We start from the raw sequence: 14,326 nt of genomic DNA on the forward strand, positions 1-14,326 counted from the left end.
GTAGCTCCACTAGGACTACTTCACATGAGGAAATTGGGGAGACAAGCGGGGGCGGGGGGTATCTTTTCCTGGGCCAATTTCGGTGGGTGGAAGGGATACGCTGGTGACCTCAGAGGTATTTCTGCCTCTGCACGCCCAGACGGGACAATTTCTTCTGCTACTGAAATGCAGCCACCTCTGGGGTTGCACCCCACACTCAGCAGCTGCTTCCCAGTCCACAACCAGGCCAAGCATTTGAGGAGGGGGAGGCATAAGAACAGAAGCGCCCCCCATCCCAGAGACACAGGCATCTGGGAGGTGCACCCCCAGGAGCCAAGCAGACTTGGAAGCAAATCGCATCCCTGAGTCAGGTCAGGGCTGGTAAACAAGGAGGGGGCAGAGCGGGGGAGCTGCCTCCACGTGTTGCGTCTCGGCCTTTGTTTACTGGGCGAGTGAACTTTACACTCCCCCAGCCGCCAGGCGAGGGCAGGGACTCGCAGCCGCTGCCTGGAGCCGTTTGACTCCGTCCCTCCCCCTCGCCCAGGAGTTTTCTCCCGGGGCAAGAACTTTTCTCTGCACTCGCTTCCTTGTGCATGTGGGAGGCGGCTCCGAGAGGCACGGCCGGGGAGGGGGGGACACCGGGCTCCCCCCGCGGGGGCTGTCTGCCATGCAATGGCCCTCCCGCCGCAGCCCAACAACCAGCCGTACTACCGCTCGGACAGCAGCGACTCCGCGGCGTGCATGATGGGCCCCGCGGCCGGGCACCAGGACGAGGCGGGCTGCGGGCGGCGGCGGCGGCGGCGGCCCTGCAGCCCCGTGTGGCTCGCCATGGCCGTCATGGCCATCCTGGCGCTGCAGATCGCCTGCACCACGGGGCTCTTCGTCTACTTCACCATGTCCATCGCCAAGGTGCGCCCGGGGCTCGCGGCGCGCCGGGGGGGGGCAGCTCAGCCCGGACCCCCCCTTCCTGGCGGGGCGGCTGCAGGGGAACGGGCGCAGGGAGCGATTCGGGGGCAAACCCGAGGGCGGGGGGGGGGGGGGGGGGTTAAAATGCGGCGCCCCGGGCTTGCCTGGAAATCTCCTGGCGCTCCGAGGGGCGCACTTCCAGCTCGCTGCTCGGACCCGCATGGGCGCCCTTGGGAAAATCCTGAGAACTGGCCCCAAAGTGCTTGCTACACATTTCCCCCCATTCCCCTCCTCCCCCCTCACACTCCCCTCAACCCCCCACTCTCCCTCACACCCCCTCTCACCCCCCACTCCCCCCTCACACCCCCACTCTCCCTCACACCCCCCCATACCCCCCACTCTCCCTCACACCCCCTCTCACACCCTCACTCCTCCTCACTCTCTCACACCCCCAAACCCCCCCTCACACTCCCCTCACTCTCCCCCTCACACCCCCACACCCCCCCTCGTACCCTCCACTCTCCCTCTCACACCCCCACTCCCCTCACACCCCCTCTCACACCCCCACTCCCGCTCACTCTCTCTCACACCCCCACACCCCCCTCATACCCTCCACTCTCCCTCACACCCCCTCTCACACCCCCACTCCCCCTCACTCTGCCCCTCACACCCCCACACCCCCCCTCACACCCTCCACTCTCCCTCACTCCCCCTCTCACACCCCCACTCCCCTCACTCTCTCTCACACCCCCACTCCCCTCCTCCCAACCCCACCCCCCTCTCACCCCCACACCCCCCCACACCCCCCTCACACCCCCCACTCTCCCTCTCACTCTTCTTCTCACACCCCCCCCCCCTCCCCCTTCCCCACACCCCCACTTCCCTCCTCACACCCCCACTCCCCCCTCACTGTCCCTCACACCCCCACTTCCCCCCTCACATCCCCACTCTCCCCTCACTGTCCCTCACACCCCCACTTCCCCCCTCACATCCCCACTCCCCCCTCACTCTTCCTCTCACACCCCCACACCCCCCTCACTGTCCCTCACACTCCCACTGCCCCCCTCAGCCACCCCTCCCTCCTCCCCCCCTGTCGGATTGACTCCTGGAGCCTCGGGGCAGGCTGGGGGACTAGCGGCTGATCCACGCACAGACACCGCGGAGAGCGGCCCGGCCCGGGCGGGCTGGATTGACACGGTCTCCCTCCCCGGCTGCTCGGGCGGGGCACAGCGGGAGCCGCCGGTTCGGTTGGAGCCTGGGGCCCGCGGGGCTGCGAGAAAGCGAAAGCGCCGCCGCCTCTCGAGAGACGCCCCGGTGCCTCCCAGCGCCGAGCCCCGCTCCCGGGCTGTGCGTCCTGCCGCGCCGAGCACCGCCCGGCCACAGACCCGCCGCAAGCCAGCGCCGCCCCGACCTCCCTGCAGCCAGGGCCAGTCCTACCAGCAGGCACAGCGCGTGGTGTCCCTGTTCAACGTGAGATTGCGGTTCTGCAGCCATGCAGAGTGTGTGTGTGTGTGTGTGTGTGTGTGTGTGCGCGTGTGTGTTCTGCAGCCATTCAGAGTGTGTGTGTGTCTGAGTGTGTGTGTGTGTGTGTGTGTGTTCTGCAGCCATTCAGAATGTGTGTGTGTGTGTGTGTGTGTGTGTGTGTGTGTGTGTTCTGCAGCCATTCAGTGTGTGTGTGTGTCTGTGTGTGTGTGTGTGTTCTGCAGCCATTCAGAGTGTGTGTGTGTCTGTGTGTGTGTGTGTGTTCTGCAGCCATTCAGAATGTGTGTGTGTCTGTGTGTGTGTGTGTGTGTGTTCTGCAGCCATTCAGAATGTGTGTGTGTCTGTGTGTGTGTGTTCTGCAGCCATTCAGAATGTGTGTGTGTCTGTGTGTGCGTGTGTGTGTGTGTGTGTGTTCTGCAGCCATTCAGAATGTGTGTGTGTCTGTGTGTGTGTGTGTGTGCGTGTGTGTTCTGCAGCCATTCAGAATGTGTGTGTGTGCGTGTGTGCACGTGTGTGTTCTGCAGCCATTCAGAATGTGTGTGTGTCTGTGTGTGTGTGTGTGTGTGTGTGCGCATGTGTGTTCTGCAGCCATTCAGAATGTGTGTGTCTGTGTGTGTGTGCGCGTGTGTGTTCTGCAGCCATTCAGAATGTGTGTGTGTCTGAGTGTGTGTTCTGCAGCCATTCAGAATGTGTGTGTGTGTGCGTGCGTGTGTGTTCTGCAGCCATTCAGAATGTGTGTGTCTGAGTGTGTGTGTGTGCGCGTGTGTGTTCTGCAGCCATTCAGAATGTGTGTGTGTCTGTGTGTGTGTGCGTGTGTGTTCTGCAGCCATTCAGAATGTGTGTGTGTCTGTGTGTGTGTGTGTGTGCGTGTGTGTTCTGCAGCCATTCAGAATGTGTGTGTGTCTGTGTGTGTGTGTGTGTGCGTGTGTTCTGCAGCCATTCAGAATGTGTGTGTGTGTGTGTGTGTGTGCGTGTGTGTTCTGCAGCCATTCAGAATGTGTGTGTGTCTGTGTGTGTGTGTGTGTGCGTGTGTGTTCTGCAGCCATTCAGAATGTGTGCTGTGCGTGTGTGTGTTCTACAGCCATTCAGAATGTGTGCGTGTGCGCGCGTGTGTGTTCTGCAGCCATTCAGAATGTGTGTGTGTCTGTGCGTGTGTGTTCTGCAGCCATTCAGAATGTGTGTGTGTCTGTGTGTGCGTCCGTGTGTGTGTTCTGCAGCCATTCAGAATGTGTGCTGTGCGTGTGTGTGTTCTACAGCCATTCAGAATGTGTGCGTGTGCGCGCGTGTGTGTTCTGCAGCCATTCAGAATGTGTGTGTGCGTGTGTGCGCACGTGTGTGTTCTGCAGCCATTCAGAATGTGTGTGTGTGTGTGTGTGGTGTGTGTTCTGCAGCCATTCAGTGTGTGTGTGTGTGTGTTCTGCAGCCATTCTGTGTGTGTGTGTGTGTGTGTGTGTGTTCTGCAGCCATTCTGTGTGTGTGTGTGTGTGTGTGTGTGTACACAGAGATCTGCAACCCGTGCCTGGCACGCACCTTTCCCCATAACAGTGACTGAGGCATGACCCAGTCTTATTGCACCCGAGCAGCCAGGGAATTCTCTCCCATGAAGCCAGGGTAGGCAGGCTGACTCAGGGAGAGAGGGGGAAACAGGCAGAGCCCTGCAAATCTGTGGAGACCTGCTTGATAGCCGCAGGTATCCACACGCTGTGGAGGCGGATGCCCCTGGCTCATATTTACAGACACGGGTGGATACAAATTTCATAGCTGTGCAGAGCTCTCGGCTTGGAGAGCTTTCATTTGGGGTTTGGTGCTTTGCTGCTAGCTGGTGAAAGCCCCAAAAAGGCTGGCCCCCGAGCCCCGTTTTACCAAAAGGAAAATGAAGGGGAAAGCAAAATGCCTGAGGATGGGTGTTAGTCTGTATCTGCAAAAACAAGGGAGGGAGTCTAACTGATTGATTAGGGCCTAAGCGTTTCTGGGTAAAACAGATCTAGTGGGTTTTACCTAGGAAAGCTTAGGCCCTAATCAATCTGTTAGTCTCTAAGTAGGGATGTTAAAGATAAAACAGTTAACTGGTTACCCAGTTAGGCTTACCAGTTAACCAGAGGGCCCCACGGGCAGGAGCAGCCCCCTACCCACCGCAGGCTTGCCAGCAGGCACACAAGCAGCGGCCACAGCTGGTGGGGATGGGCTGGAGTAGCCGGCATTGGCGGGGCTACTGTCCCCAGGGTCTATCAGCCTCTGCTGCAGGCAGCAATTAAACACATCGTTTAACTGGTTAACTCCTTGGGGCAGCTTTCACATCCCTATCTCAAAGGTGCCCGAGGACTCCTCGCCTTTCTGCAGACAAGGAGGAATTCGGTCTTATCCCGGTAGCCAACAGGGAAGGTTCCACCCCCCTTCCCACAAACTTCGGGCATCTGGTAGCAGCCACTGTCAGAGTCAGTAGCCCTCCATGGCACATCAGAAGTCAAAGCCCGCAACAGTCACTGGGGAGATGCTTGTTGACCAAGCTGAGCGCCAGTTCGGACCCTCTGGGGGTCAGCAGGCAGATCCGGGATTGCAGGCGTGTGCTTGCTCTGACCTCCCTGCATCCCCACAATGATTCGCAGGGCGGCTGAGTGGCGCATAAACAACACAGCAGCAGGCAGTAAATCTGTGTCTGGCCAAGCAACAGCGTAAACCCACGGAACATAATAACTAAGCCACGTCGACAAACTGTGTCTCAGTAATGCAGCTGCCCCTGAGAGGCAGACAGCAGGGAGCCCTCTGCGTGATTGAAAATGTGGAGCTGCTGCTCCTCTTCACAACCTGTCAAAACGCTCCTAGGAGTAGCCGAGCTATAAACACCGCTGTGCTTGTTCCCACCGTGTGTCTAAACCCATTGGACAGTCGCCATTGGCAGGGGTTGGAAACTCCGACGGGGGGTATAAAATCATTTATGCCGGGCCGGCCGAGTATGATTCTCGAAAGTGTCCAAGGAGCTAAGGATTCGAAGTCCCATTTTCAAAAGTGATTTAGGAGCAGATTGACACAGGTATTTAGGCACTCTAATATGCAGCTAGACACCTAGGCTATGTCTACACTGGCATGAATTTCCGAAAATGCTTTTAACGGAAAAGTTTTCCGTTAAAAGCATTTTCGGAAAAGCACGTCTAGATTGGCAGGACGCTTTTCCGGAAAAGCTTTTTTTGCGGAAAAGCGTCCGATCGCCCCATTTTCGCGATCAGGGCTTTTTTGCAGAAAACAGAACCTTGCCAGCTGGCCTTTACGGGCAAAAGTCTTTTGGAAAAAGACTTTTGCCCGAACGGGAGCAGCATAGTTTTTCCGGAAAAGCACTGATGATTTTACATGAGATCATCAGTGCTTTTCCGGAAATTCAAGCGGCCAGTGTAGACAGCTGGCAAGTTTTTCCGGAAAATCATCTGATTTTTCCGGAAAAACTTGCCAGTGTAGACATAGCCACAGTGGGATTTTTAGAAAGTGCCAAAGCAGAGTAGGTGCTAGGGGTATCAATGGTTAACTGCTTAACCAGTAAGCAGGGGAGAGGGAGCTGAAGTAGTCCCCTGCCCACAGGCAGGGGGCTGCGTCAGCCCCTGGGGCCTGCACTGTAGGGAGGGGGCACTTCAGCTGCACCAGAGCAGCCCCCTGGTCATGGCAGAGGGAGGAATGCTCCAGCCCCCCCCCACCCGCGTGTAATCAGTTAAGTAGTTAAAGTTTAAAGAGTTGATGAATTAAATAGGATTTTATGTCCCTATGGGGTGCCTAACTCCCATTGGCTATAGTGTCTAGGCATTTTTGTGACTTCCACTAGGCACCTAAATACCTGCCCTCTGGGCACCCAGGAGCCTAAGTCGCATACAATCAATGGAGCCTTGGAAATGGTACTAATGACCCTATGTAAAACATTACCCCCAAACCTGCGCTAAGATTGGGCCCCCGTCTCCTCTCCCCTCAGTACTATTGCACCCTGTTTTATCTGAGTAGCACCCAGTACTCCCAGCCCAAAACTGAACTCCGCTGTCCTAAGAGAGCCATGCAGAGGAATTTCCCATCGGAGACTCCGATCCTGCAAGCTGTCCAGAACAGGCAGACCTCTCTGCCCATGCTGAGCTCTGTCCATATCACAGGCATTTCATCCTGGCCTGGAGACCTGTTGATGCAGAACAGTTTGCAGGGCCACAGAAGCCGACTTGCACAGAAAAGGCGAGGAGAGAGGCACAGACAATTACGTGCACTGCTATAGGAAGATCTATAGCAGCATGTATGGCTCATCCTTCTATACAGCGGAACTACGTGCAAGCTAGTCTCAGTTTTCTCTCAGCCTAGCACCAGCTGGCGGATTTCTCCTGGGCACTGGAAAGCAGTGGTGTTCACTAGCGCTTCACTAGTGCTGCTTGCAGTTCACAACCCTGGCACCTCTGGGCTTGTTGCACAAATTTAGCAGCGGAGTTCAACAGTGGAAAAGGAGCATTTGTGAGATCAGAATCAGTCCAGCTGAAACTAGGATCAGGCTGGCTTTGGTCAGTTTTGACTGAAGCGTGCCAATGATCAGTGGATGTGTTGGCAGTGAGCTGGAGAATAATTATTTGTGATTATTACCGGGCCTCGTTGTGGTAGGCGCTGTACGGAAACACAGCACACAAAGGTACACAGATGCAGCACACAAAGCACATTTGTAATCTGGGAGGAGCGACAACAGGTGGATACAACAGATGCTGGAGTTGCCCAAGGAAGGAGCGAGCCAGCTCCGGCTGGCATGCCCTGTGGCGGCTGTACCGGCTGCACGGCCAGGTGTTGGAATGGCGTGGGAAGGGTTTTGAACTTGCTTTGTTTCATTTTCCCAGAAGCCATCCCCGCCCAGGGACACGTGAAGTTTCCATTTCCTAGGGTTGCATGAAATGTACGAGAGAGCGCTGCCAGGGCTGAAGTCTGTTTACAGACAAGGGCTGAGTCTAAGAAAAGGCTTATTCAGCTTTCCTCGGCAGGTCTGGGGGATTCATAGTTGATGCACGTACAAGGGCTGGGGCATTACCTCCTAATCTGCTGCTTATTCGGGAGTCCTTAGGTTACGTCTACCCCACCGAGGCTCTGCTCACAGAGCTATGCTGGCAAAGCCCCATCTGGCACTGGCCACTGTCTGCAGACTGGACCCTCGGCTAGACGGGCCTTCGCTCTGAGCCAGCCTGGCCATTCGTAGGTGTAGATGCAGCCTACGCCAACAGGGAGCTGCCAGTGGGGATGGAAGCCCTCTTCTGTGCATCAGAGCTGCAGCTACACGAGGGGGCGTAGCCGAGCGGGGCGCAGGGCGTTTCCCGCAGCTCTGGGCCCATATGAACTTTTGAAGCTATCGCAGACCTTAGTCCGAGTCAGCTGCTTGTCCCTCTGATCTGCAGGAGATGGCGCTGCAGTCACAGACAGGGGTCAGTGGTTAATCGGTTAACCGGTAAGTAGTGCCTTTACTGAGTGATGCTCACCAGTTACTGGTTAACCGGCAGCCCGGCTGCGCTGGAGTGGCCTCCCCCTGCCCACCTCTGTTTGAAGGGGTAATGGGTTACACCAGGGGCAGTGGATAGAACAGGCAGGGGAAGGCGTTGCCTTCCCAAACGGCCAGCCTGGCTCCGCCCACACTCCGCCCCCAGAACACCTACTGTAGGCATAATGGGGGCAGAGCGTTGCTGCCCTTAAGCACCAGCCCTCCCGGTGCTCAGGTCACCCACCCTCCGCATGGTGCTTGGAGGGAAGGGCTTGGCTCCTGTGGGGGCGTGGCCTACAAAGAAGGGGCATGGCCTACGAAGAAGGGGCGTGGCCTACGAAGAAGGGGCGTGGCCTACGAAGAAGGGGCGTGGCTGGGAGTTTGCCTACCCCCTCCCCGACCTTCACCCACGGCCCAGGGGTTAACCAGTTAACTGATTAAAGAGGATTTTACATCCCTCGTCGCAGTGAGAAGTGACATGCAGCAGCCAAACGGCACCCAGTGCGACCGAGGCCGACCGGGCCCAGGCCCTTAACTGTCCCAACAGGGCGGCTGCAGGACCATGCTGGGTATTTTAAACTCTCCAGCTCTTTGGTTTCCCCTGTGGAATGAATTGGGCAGGCCTCAGCCCTGTTCCCAAACCACTGCAACCGGCCCCTGGCTGGCAGCAGGAGCGAGGAGGCTGGTCTGCCGTCACCCTGGCCCTGCAACCCGGGGACTTGGTTCTGCCAGGCTGCGAGCCAGCACCTCTCCCCGGCGGGACTGTTTGCCTTGGCGGGCGAGTCCGGCTGAGCGGGAGACAATAACATGACACTGCAGATCTAAACAGCTGGAGGGAAGGCTGGGCCTGTGCGTGTGTTGCAGGCTCAGTCCATTGCACAACGCCTGACCTCAATCTCTTGGTCATAAGGCAATAGGAGAGGTGCCCAGGCAGTGCCAGGAGCCAGGCTGGCAGGCGTTCAGCCTCGGCCCAGCCCTAGGCTCTGGGCAGTGCTACCTGCCAGCTTTCCTCCTGCATTTCCTTAGCCAGATGCACTAAATCTTGGCCTGCACCAGACACAGGCAGCCCCCTCTGCAGCCCTGAGGTGCTGTGTCCATTGCACCCTTCTGTTGACAAAGGGGGGGGGGAGGTTCCAGCTGCCTCTATCGGGGCAGTGGCTGGAGCCCTGGGCCCTTTAAATTGCTCCCCCCCCCCCATCCCCAGACACTCAGGGGCATCGGCACACACGTAGGCACCAGCTTTATGGGACCCTGGCTTGCCAGCTGCCAAGAAACACCCAGCAGTGTCAGTAGGCAGGTGTTGAAAGAACTTCTGAACACAAGCCACTGCTTCAACTAGCACAAGAAACCCCCCCTCCCCGCGCAGTTCCCTGCCTCAGTTTCCTCACCACTCGAGCATTTTCTGGGCTCAGGGCAGAGTTCCCGGGGATGGCCAGGATCCAGCTGCAGCTCACCGCTTCTCCTCGCATCTCTCTCTCTTCCAAGTCCTTTTCTCTTGACCAGGTCTTGTCCTGCAGTGAGTTAAACAGACCCCTCTGCTCCAAAAGCAGCGTCCCCTTTCTCCTGCGTCAGCTCCTTGGGTGTCCCCTGCGGTGTAAGTCCTCCTACCAACACCAGCGGCGCAAGACAATTCTGAGAGTGAGGGTGCTGACTTGCATCCCCCCCTTAGCCCTGTCTGCACCCCTCCCCGCTCCACTTTGTTTCTCTGACATCAACTATCCCAAGACTAGCAATAAACCAGCGCGAGAGAGCAACGCTGCTCTGGTGCGGATTGCAATGCCCCAAGCAGCGCGGGCGCCCGTTCTAGGACCTCTACTGCACAAGCCGCATCGTCCGTAGCTCTCTCAGGCCTTTGCTGACGCGAGCAAGGGGACCTGAGGCACTGACAGGGGAGGTGACTCGTCTGAGGTTGCACAGCAAGTCAGTGGCAGAGTTCCGGATTCCAGGTTGCATGGCTTGTCCACTGGTTGGTTAATTCCTGGGATCTCAGTCCCTCCGGCACTGTGATCAGAGAGCTGCAGGCTTATGCTCAGCTCCTGCATCTAAGCCCTGGGCTGTGTAAGGTCAGGTCTACACTAGACCGGGCAGCTCAGCTTACGGTACGCAACTCCAGCCACATAGAATGTGTAGAATACGTAGCTGGAGTTGGCTTACCTTAAGCCGAGCTTGATGGCTTCCCCGTGGCAAGATACCGACAAGAGCAAACACTCTTGTTGGCTTCCCTTACGCCTTGCAAAAGGAGTACTGGACAGCGGCGGGGGCTGAGTTTGATTTAGCAGGTCTTAACTAGACTCACTAAATCAAATTCCGGAGGATGGATCACAGCAGCAGCAAACTTCCTTTTAGTGTAGACAATACTCTGGACAGGTATGAAACAGAAGAGCAGCAGTCCATGTTTACTAGCCGGAGATCACATCAACCCAGGGCTCCCTCTGCCCCCTACTGTGCAGCCAGGCAGGCAGCCCTTTGTTTACGCAAGCGGCTGCTTCATTTCATTGTCAACTCATCTGATTATTTCCCAGTTAAAAGCCCAGACGCAGGGGAGCTCAGAGGAGCTGAAGTGTTTGCAGCTGATCCACAGGTTGCAGGAAGTCCCTGACTTGGAGGAGCTGATGGGTAACCAGTCCTGCCTCAAGCTGGCCAGCAGCCTCAAGTCCTACGTGAACATGGTGAGTCCACGTGGAGCCACGCTGGTGGGGGAAGGGAGGGAAATGGGAGTTAGGCACTTGGCAAGGAAACGTTCCAGCCCGAGGGTCTTTGGCCACTCCCTCCAGGTGGCTAACTCCACTCAGTTCCCAGGTCAGAAGGGGCTCAGAGCTGGTACCACCCGGTGGCTGTTGGTGGCCCACATGAAACGAGTTGGTAGGTCTCTGTCTAGGACCTCATGAACGACACCACAGACACCAGTGCGAGCCCCTTCGTCGGCCATCTTGGCAGAGAGGCCATGAAATAATTCGGCTCCCTCTTTCACGCCCCCTGGCCTGCCTGGCCAGGGTTACCCACTGCTGCCAGTGGGTGTCGGCCAAGGGTGTGGCCAAACCAGCCCGGAACGTGGTTTATGGGGATGGGCACAAAGAAAAACCATGCTCTGAACGAGGCTCTGCCGGAGATGCAGCCTCAGTTTCCCCATCTGTAATACCCACCGCAAGAGGTGAGGACTGGGAGCTCCAGTTATCAAGCTTTGAGCTCCTTGGGTGGACGAGCCTGGTGCTTTACCCTGCCAGGCACGGCATAGAGTCCGGCAGAGCTTGATGACAACTCGAAACAGCGACAGATCTGGGGGCCTGGAAGAGGCCACAGGACACAAAGGGGCAGGAGGACAATCTCCTGTTTACTCGAGTGATCTCTCCTCTTCCCTTCCAGGTGACAGAGAACGTTATCCGCAGGAGCCCGCTGAAAGGTAAGGTTCTGGCGCTGGCAGCAGGGAGCAGGGAGCAGGGCTGGGGACAGAAAGGCTAGAACCCTGCGCCGATGCAAAGCTGGCACCCGCATTGACATCTGCAAAAACGAGCCGCATGCGGACGAGGATACCCGCAGACATAAAGCCGGCGTCCGCAATTCCGCAGGGTTCTGGGTACAAGATTTGGATCCGCATCCACAGAAGTGATCTGGGCTATAAAGCAGACACCCGTGGATTTGCCGGGCACTAGAAATGGCTACATTCAAGTGGCTGCATCAACCGCTTGGACCTCTCTAATCCAGCACCCTGGAGTATGGGTCCATCCCTAGGGGAATGCAGGGTTCAGGATACCCCTCCCCCCCCCCCGCACACCCCATCCCTTGCCCCCTCCCACCCCGCCCCCATTCCACCAAGCCCCCACGCTGCCTCTTGCCAGCTTCTGCACCCCCCCAAGCAACACCGGGAGCCGGCAGAGTGGGGCAGGCAGGACCCTGGGCTGGGCGGGTCCTTGGTCTGCCCCTCCAGGGCCGTTCTGATTAAACACCCCAGTTTGGGCTTGTCAAAGGTGCCAGCGAGTTTGATGCTTAAAGGGCAGGGCATTTTAAAGGCGGGCGGGTGGCCAGCCCCCGAGGTGCCATTCCAAGTACAAGCCTTCACGTGGGTTAAAATGGGCCCGGACGCCTGTCCCGCACCCTTCTCCCCTAGGGCTGGGGGGTCTGGCAGGAGGGGCTGGAATCCTGGACGGGGGGCTCAGGAGCGCCGGTCGCCCGCCCTGAAAACGCCGAGGGGTTAGGGCCTGGCGGGGGGTGGGGGCTGTCGGAGAGGGACACTCACCTCTTGCAGCCGCGGCAGCTCCTTGTCCCTCCCCTTCCCCCCCAGACGCCATGAGGAGCGATTTCAACACCTCCACCGGGCACCTGGCAACCGGAGCCCTCGGCAGGGCCTCTGCCCACCTCAGCCTCCGGCAGCAGAGCCCCTCCCAGGACGGTGAGTCCGGGCCAGGGTCCCCGTGGGGCCTGGTGCCGTGGGGGCCCGGGCGGGAGGGACGCAGGAAGGGGGGACCGTTCGCATGAGGAGCCGGGCTGGGGGCTTTGGGCAATGAGGGAAGCGGGGAGCCAACTGCATGTCAGCTGTTGAGCGTCACATTTCGGGCAGTCCCCTCCCCCCCCCCCCCGATTGGGATGGGGTCAAGGGTCTCCCCCAGCGCCACACGTAGGCTGCTACGCGCTCCCAGCCGTGACCTCCGCCTGTGCTCTCCCCTAGGTGGCTCAGGACACTTTGGGGAGCTCTCTCGGTCCTGCCGCCACCCCGTCACCCGCTGGGAGGACAGGACCGTGCACACGCACCTCCAGAACGTCACCTACCAGGCCGGCAAGCTGCGGGTGAGCCAGGCGGGCAAGTACTACATCTACTCGCAGATCTACTTCCGCTACCCCGGCGCCGGCGCCGCCGCCCGCCTCTCCGGGCACCAGCTGGTGCAGTGCATCAACCGCGAGACCGCCTACGGGCAGCCCATCCTGCTGCTCAAGGGCGTGGGCACCAAGTGCTGGGCGCCCGAGGCCGCCGACGGCCTGCACACCCTCTACCAGGGCGGCCTGTTCGAGCTGCAGGCCGGCGACCAGCTCTTCGTCTCCGTCTCGTCCCCGGCCATCGATTACGACGACACCGCCGCCAGTTACTTTGGGGCCTTCCTGCTTGACCCGTGAGGGGGCGGGGCCTGCGTTTACACCCGCCTCCCATTGGACCATCGCATTGCAGACGCTCTGGCTGCCGCTGGCCCGGCTGCGGGGACCCGGCCGAGGCTTTGCACCGCTCCCTGTTCCTGCCTTGCAAACCCACCTGGCCCAGCAGGGCAGGGATGCTGGGCCACAGAGGCCAGGGCCCCGGTTCTGGTCCCGTGGGGCTGTGCTGTTGGAGGACTGGCCTACAGCCGCAGAACAGTGGAAGAGCCTCGAATGCACCTCCCGCCCCCTGCTGGAGCCAGAGCAGAAGGGCAGCAAACTGTGCGGAGGGGAGAGCGTGGAAGGACTTGGTACTGGTGGGCGCAGGGAGAGGCCCTGACATGCTGGGAAACTCGTCCAGCGGATCCAAGCCCAGGGAGGAGGGGGAAGCGGCAGGCCAGATAGGGCTCCGGGTGGGGATCCCGGAGGAACCAGCTCCTGAGTTTCTTGAGTCCGCGGGGGGAGGACGTGCGGGGCCAGCCAAGCGGAGTGCGGGCGCGTGTGAAAGCAAAGGATTAGCTGCCGTAGTTTGGCACGTCAGGACCCCTGCTCAGCTGAGCTCCAGGGCTGCGCGTCTGCAGTGGGCAGGGGACTTGGACCAAACGGCACGGTGCAGAGAGGACGCAATATGGAAGGTGGCCGGGGGAGCTGTTCCTCCCTCCAGCACAGCCACTCCCTCACATGGACAGGTCCCAGCGGTCAGCCTGCCGCGTACCTGCCTCCGGCCACGGGGAAGGAGCCGGGGCAGGGACCGGGGGTCTGTTCTGCTCTGGCCTGAGTAGATGGTACGTGATCCAGCCGATTGGAGCAAGCCGACACCGCGCATCCCACTCACGCCTTGTGTGACGTGCGTAGCCACGGCCCAGCGGGGCCAGGGGCATGTGGCAGCAGGAGCCAGTAGAGCCGCACACGGGGCTGTCACCCCACCATGCTGGGCTCTCCAGAGCCGGGCCGCAACAGCCCATTGTGGGTCCGAATCCCCTTTCTGCCACGAGCTATTAAGGCCACCTGGACGCCCGCCTCCGTGCACACCGCAAGCATCTCACCCCAGAGCCAGCAGGAGGCGATCAGGGAGGGAGACCGCCGCCGAGGAGGGGAATGTAGGTCAGTGGATCAGGTTTGCCCGCCTCGTTCTGCCCCGCCACACCGGCAGCTGTGAGCCAGGCTGCAGGTGCGTCGCGGCACGCCCAGACCCGTTCTGCCTCCCCCGCAGGCGGGATGCTAGTCAGATGGGCGCACCCCACCCGGTCCGCACAAGAGGGGCTTAACTCCCCCTAGTGCCGTCAGGAGTAAGGGACGTCAACGGGAGAGTTTCTTCCGTCGCCCTCCCGCAGCGGGGACGCCGCAAAAATTCCACTTACGGTGCAT

At 59.3% G+C, this 14,326-nt stretch overlaps 1 protein-coding gene across 1 annotated transcript; it reads left to right on the top strand.

Moving 5' to 3' along the window:
* Window positions 1-375: 375 nt before the first annotated feature.
* LOC102454704 (tumor necrosis factor ligand superfamily member 10-like) lies at window positions 376-13,086 on the top strand. Its single transcript, XM_075896676.2, has 5 exons — window positions 376-888; window positions 10,360-10,506; window positions 11,201-11,237; window positions 12,117-12,224; window positions 12,501-13,086. Exons 1-5 carry the CDS (start codon window positions 652-654, stop codon window positions 12,941-12,943), a joined length of 972 nt encoding a protein of 323 aa, XP_075752791.2. The 5' UTR covers window positions 376-651; the 3' UTR covers window positions 12,944-13,086.
* The last annotated feature ends 1,240 nt before the right edge of the window (window positions 13,087-14,326 follow it).

Source organism: Pelodiscus sinensis, chromosome 13 (assembly GCF_052426305.1).
Source record: "Pelodiscus sinensis isolate ZL-2025 chromosome 13, ASM5242630v1, whole genome shotgun sequence".
In the NCBI taxonomy this organism is placed as follows: Eukaryota; Metazoa; Chordata; order Testudines; family Trionychidae; genus Pelodiscus; species Pelodiscus sinensis.

Excerpts from the sequence above, each read along its gene's own strand:
- LOC102454704 (XM_075896676.2), top strand. The coding sequence starts at position 652 with ATGGCCCTCCCGCCGCAGCCCAACAACCAGCCGTACTACCGCTCGGAC. Across the intron at positions 889-10,359 it reads TCACCATGTCCATCGCCAAG|TTAAAAGCCCAGACGCAGGG; the intron begins GTGCGCCCGGGG and ends ATTATTTCCCAG. Across the intron at positions 12,225-12,500 it reads GCAGAGCCCCTCCCAGGACG|GTGGCTCAGGACACTTTGGG; the intron begins GTGAGTCCGGGC and ends GCTCTCCCCTAG.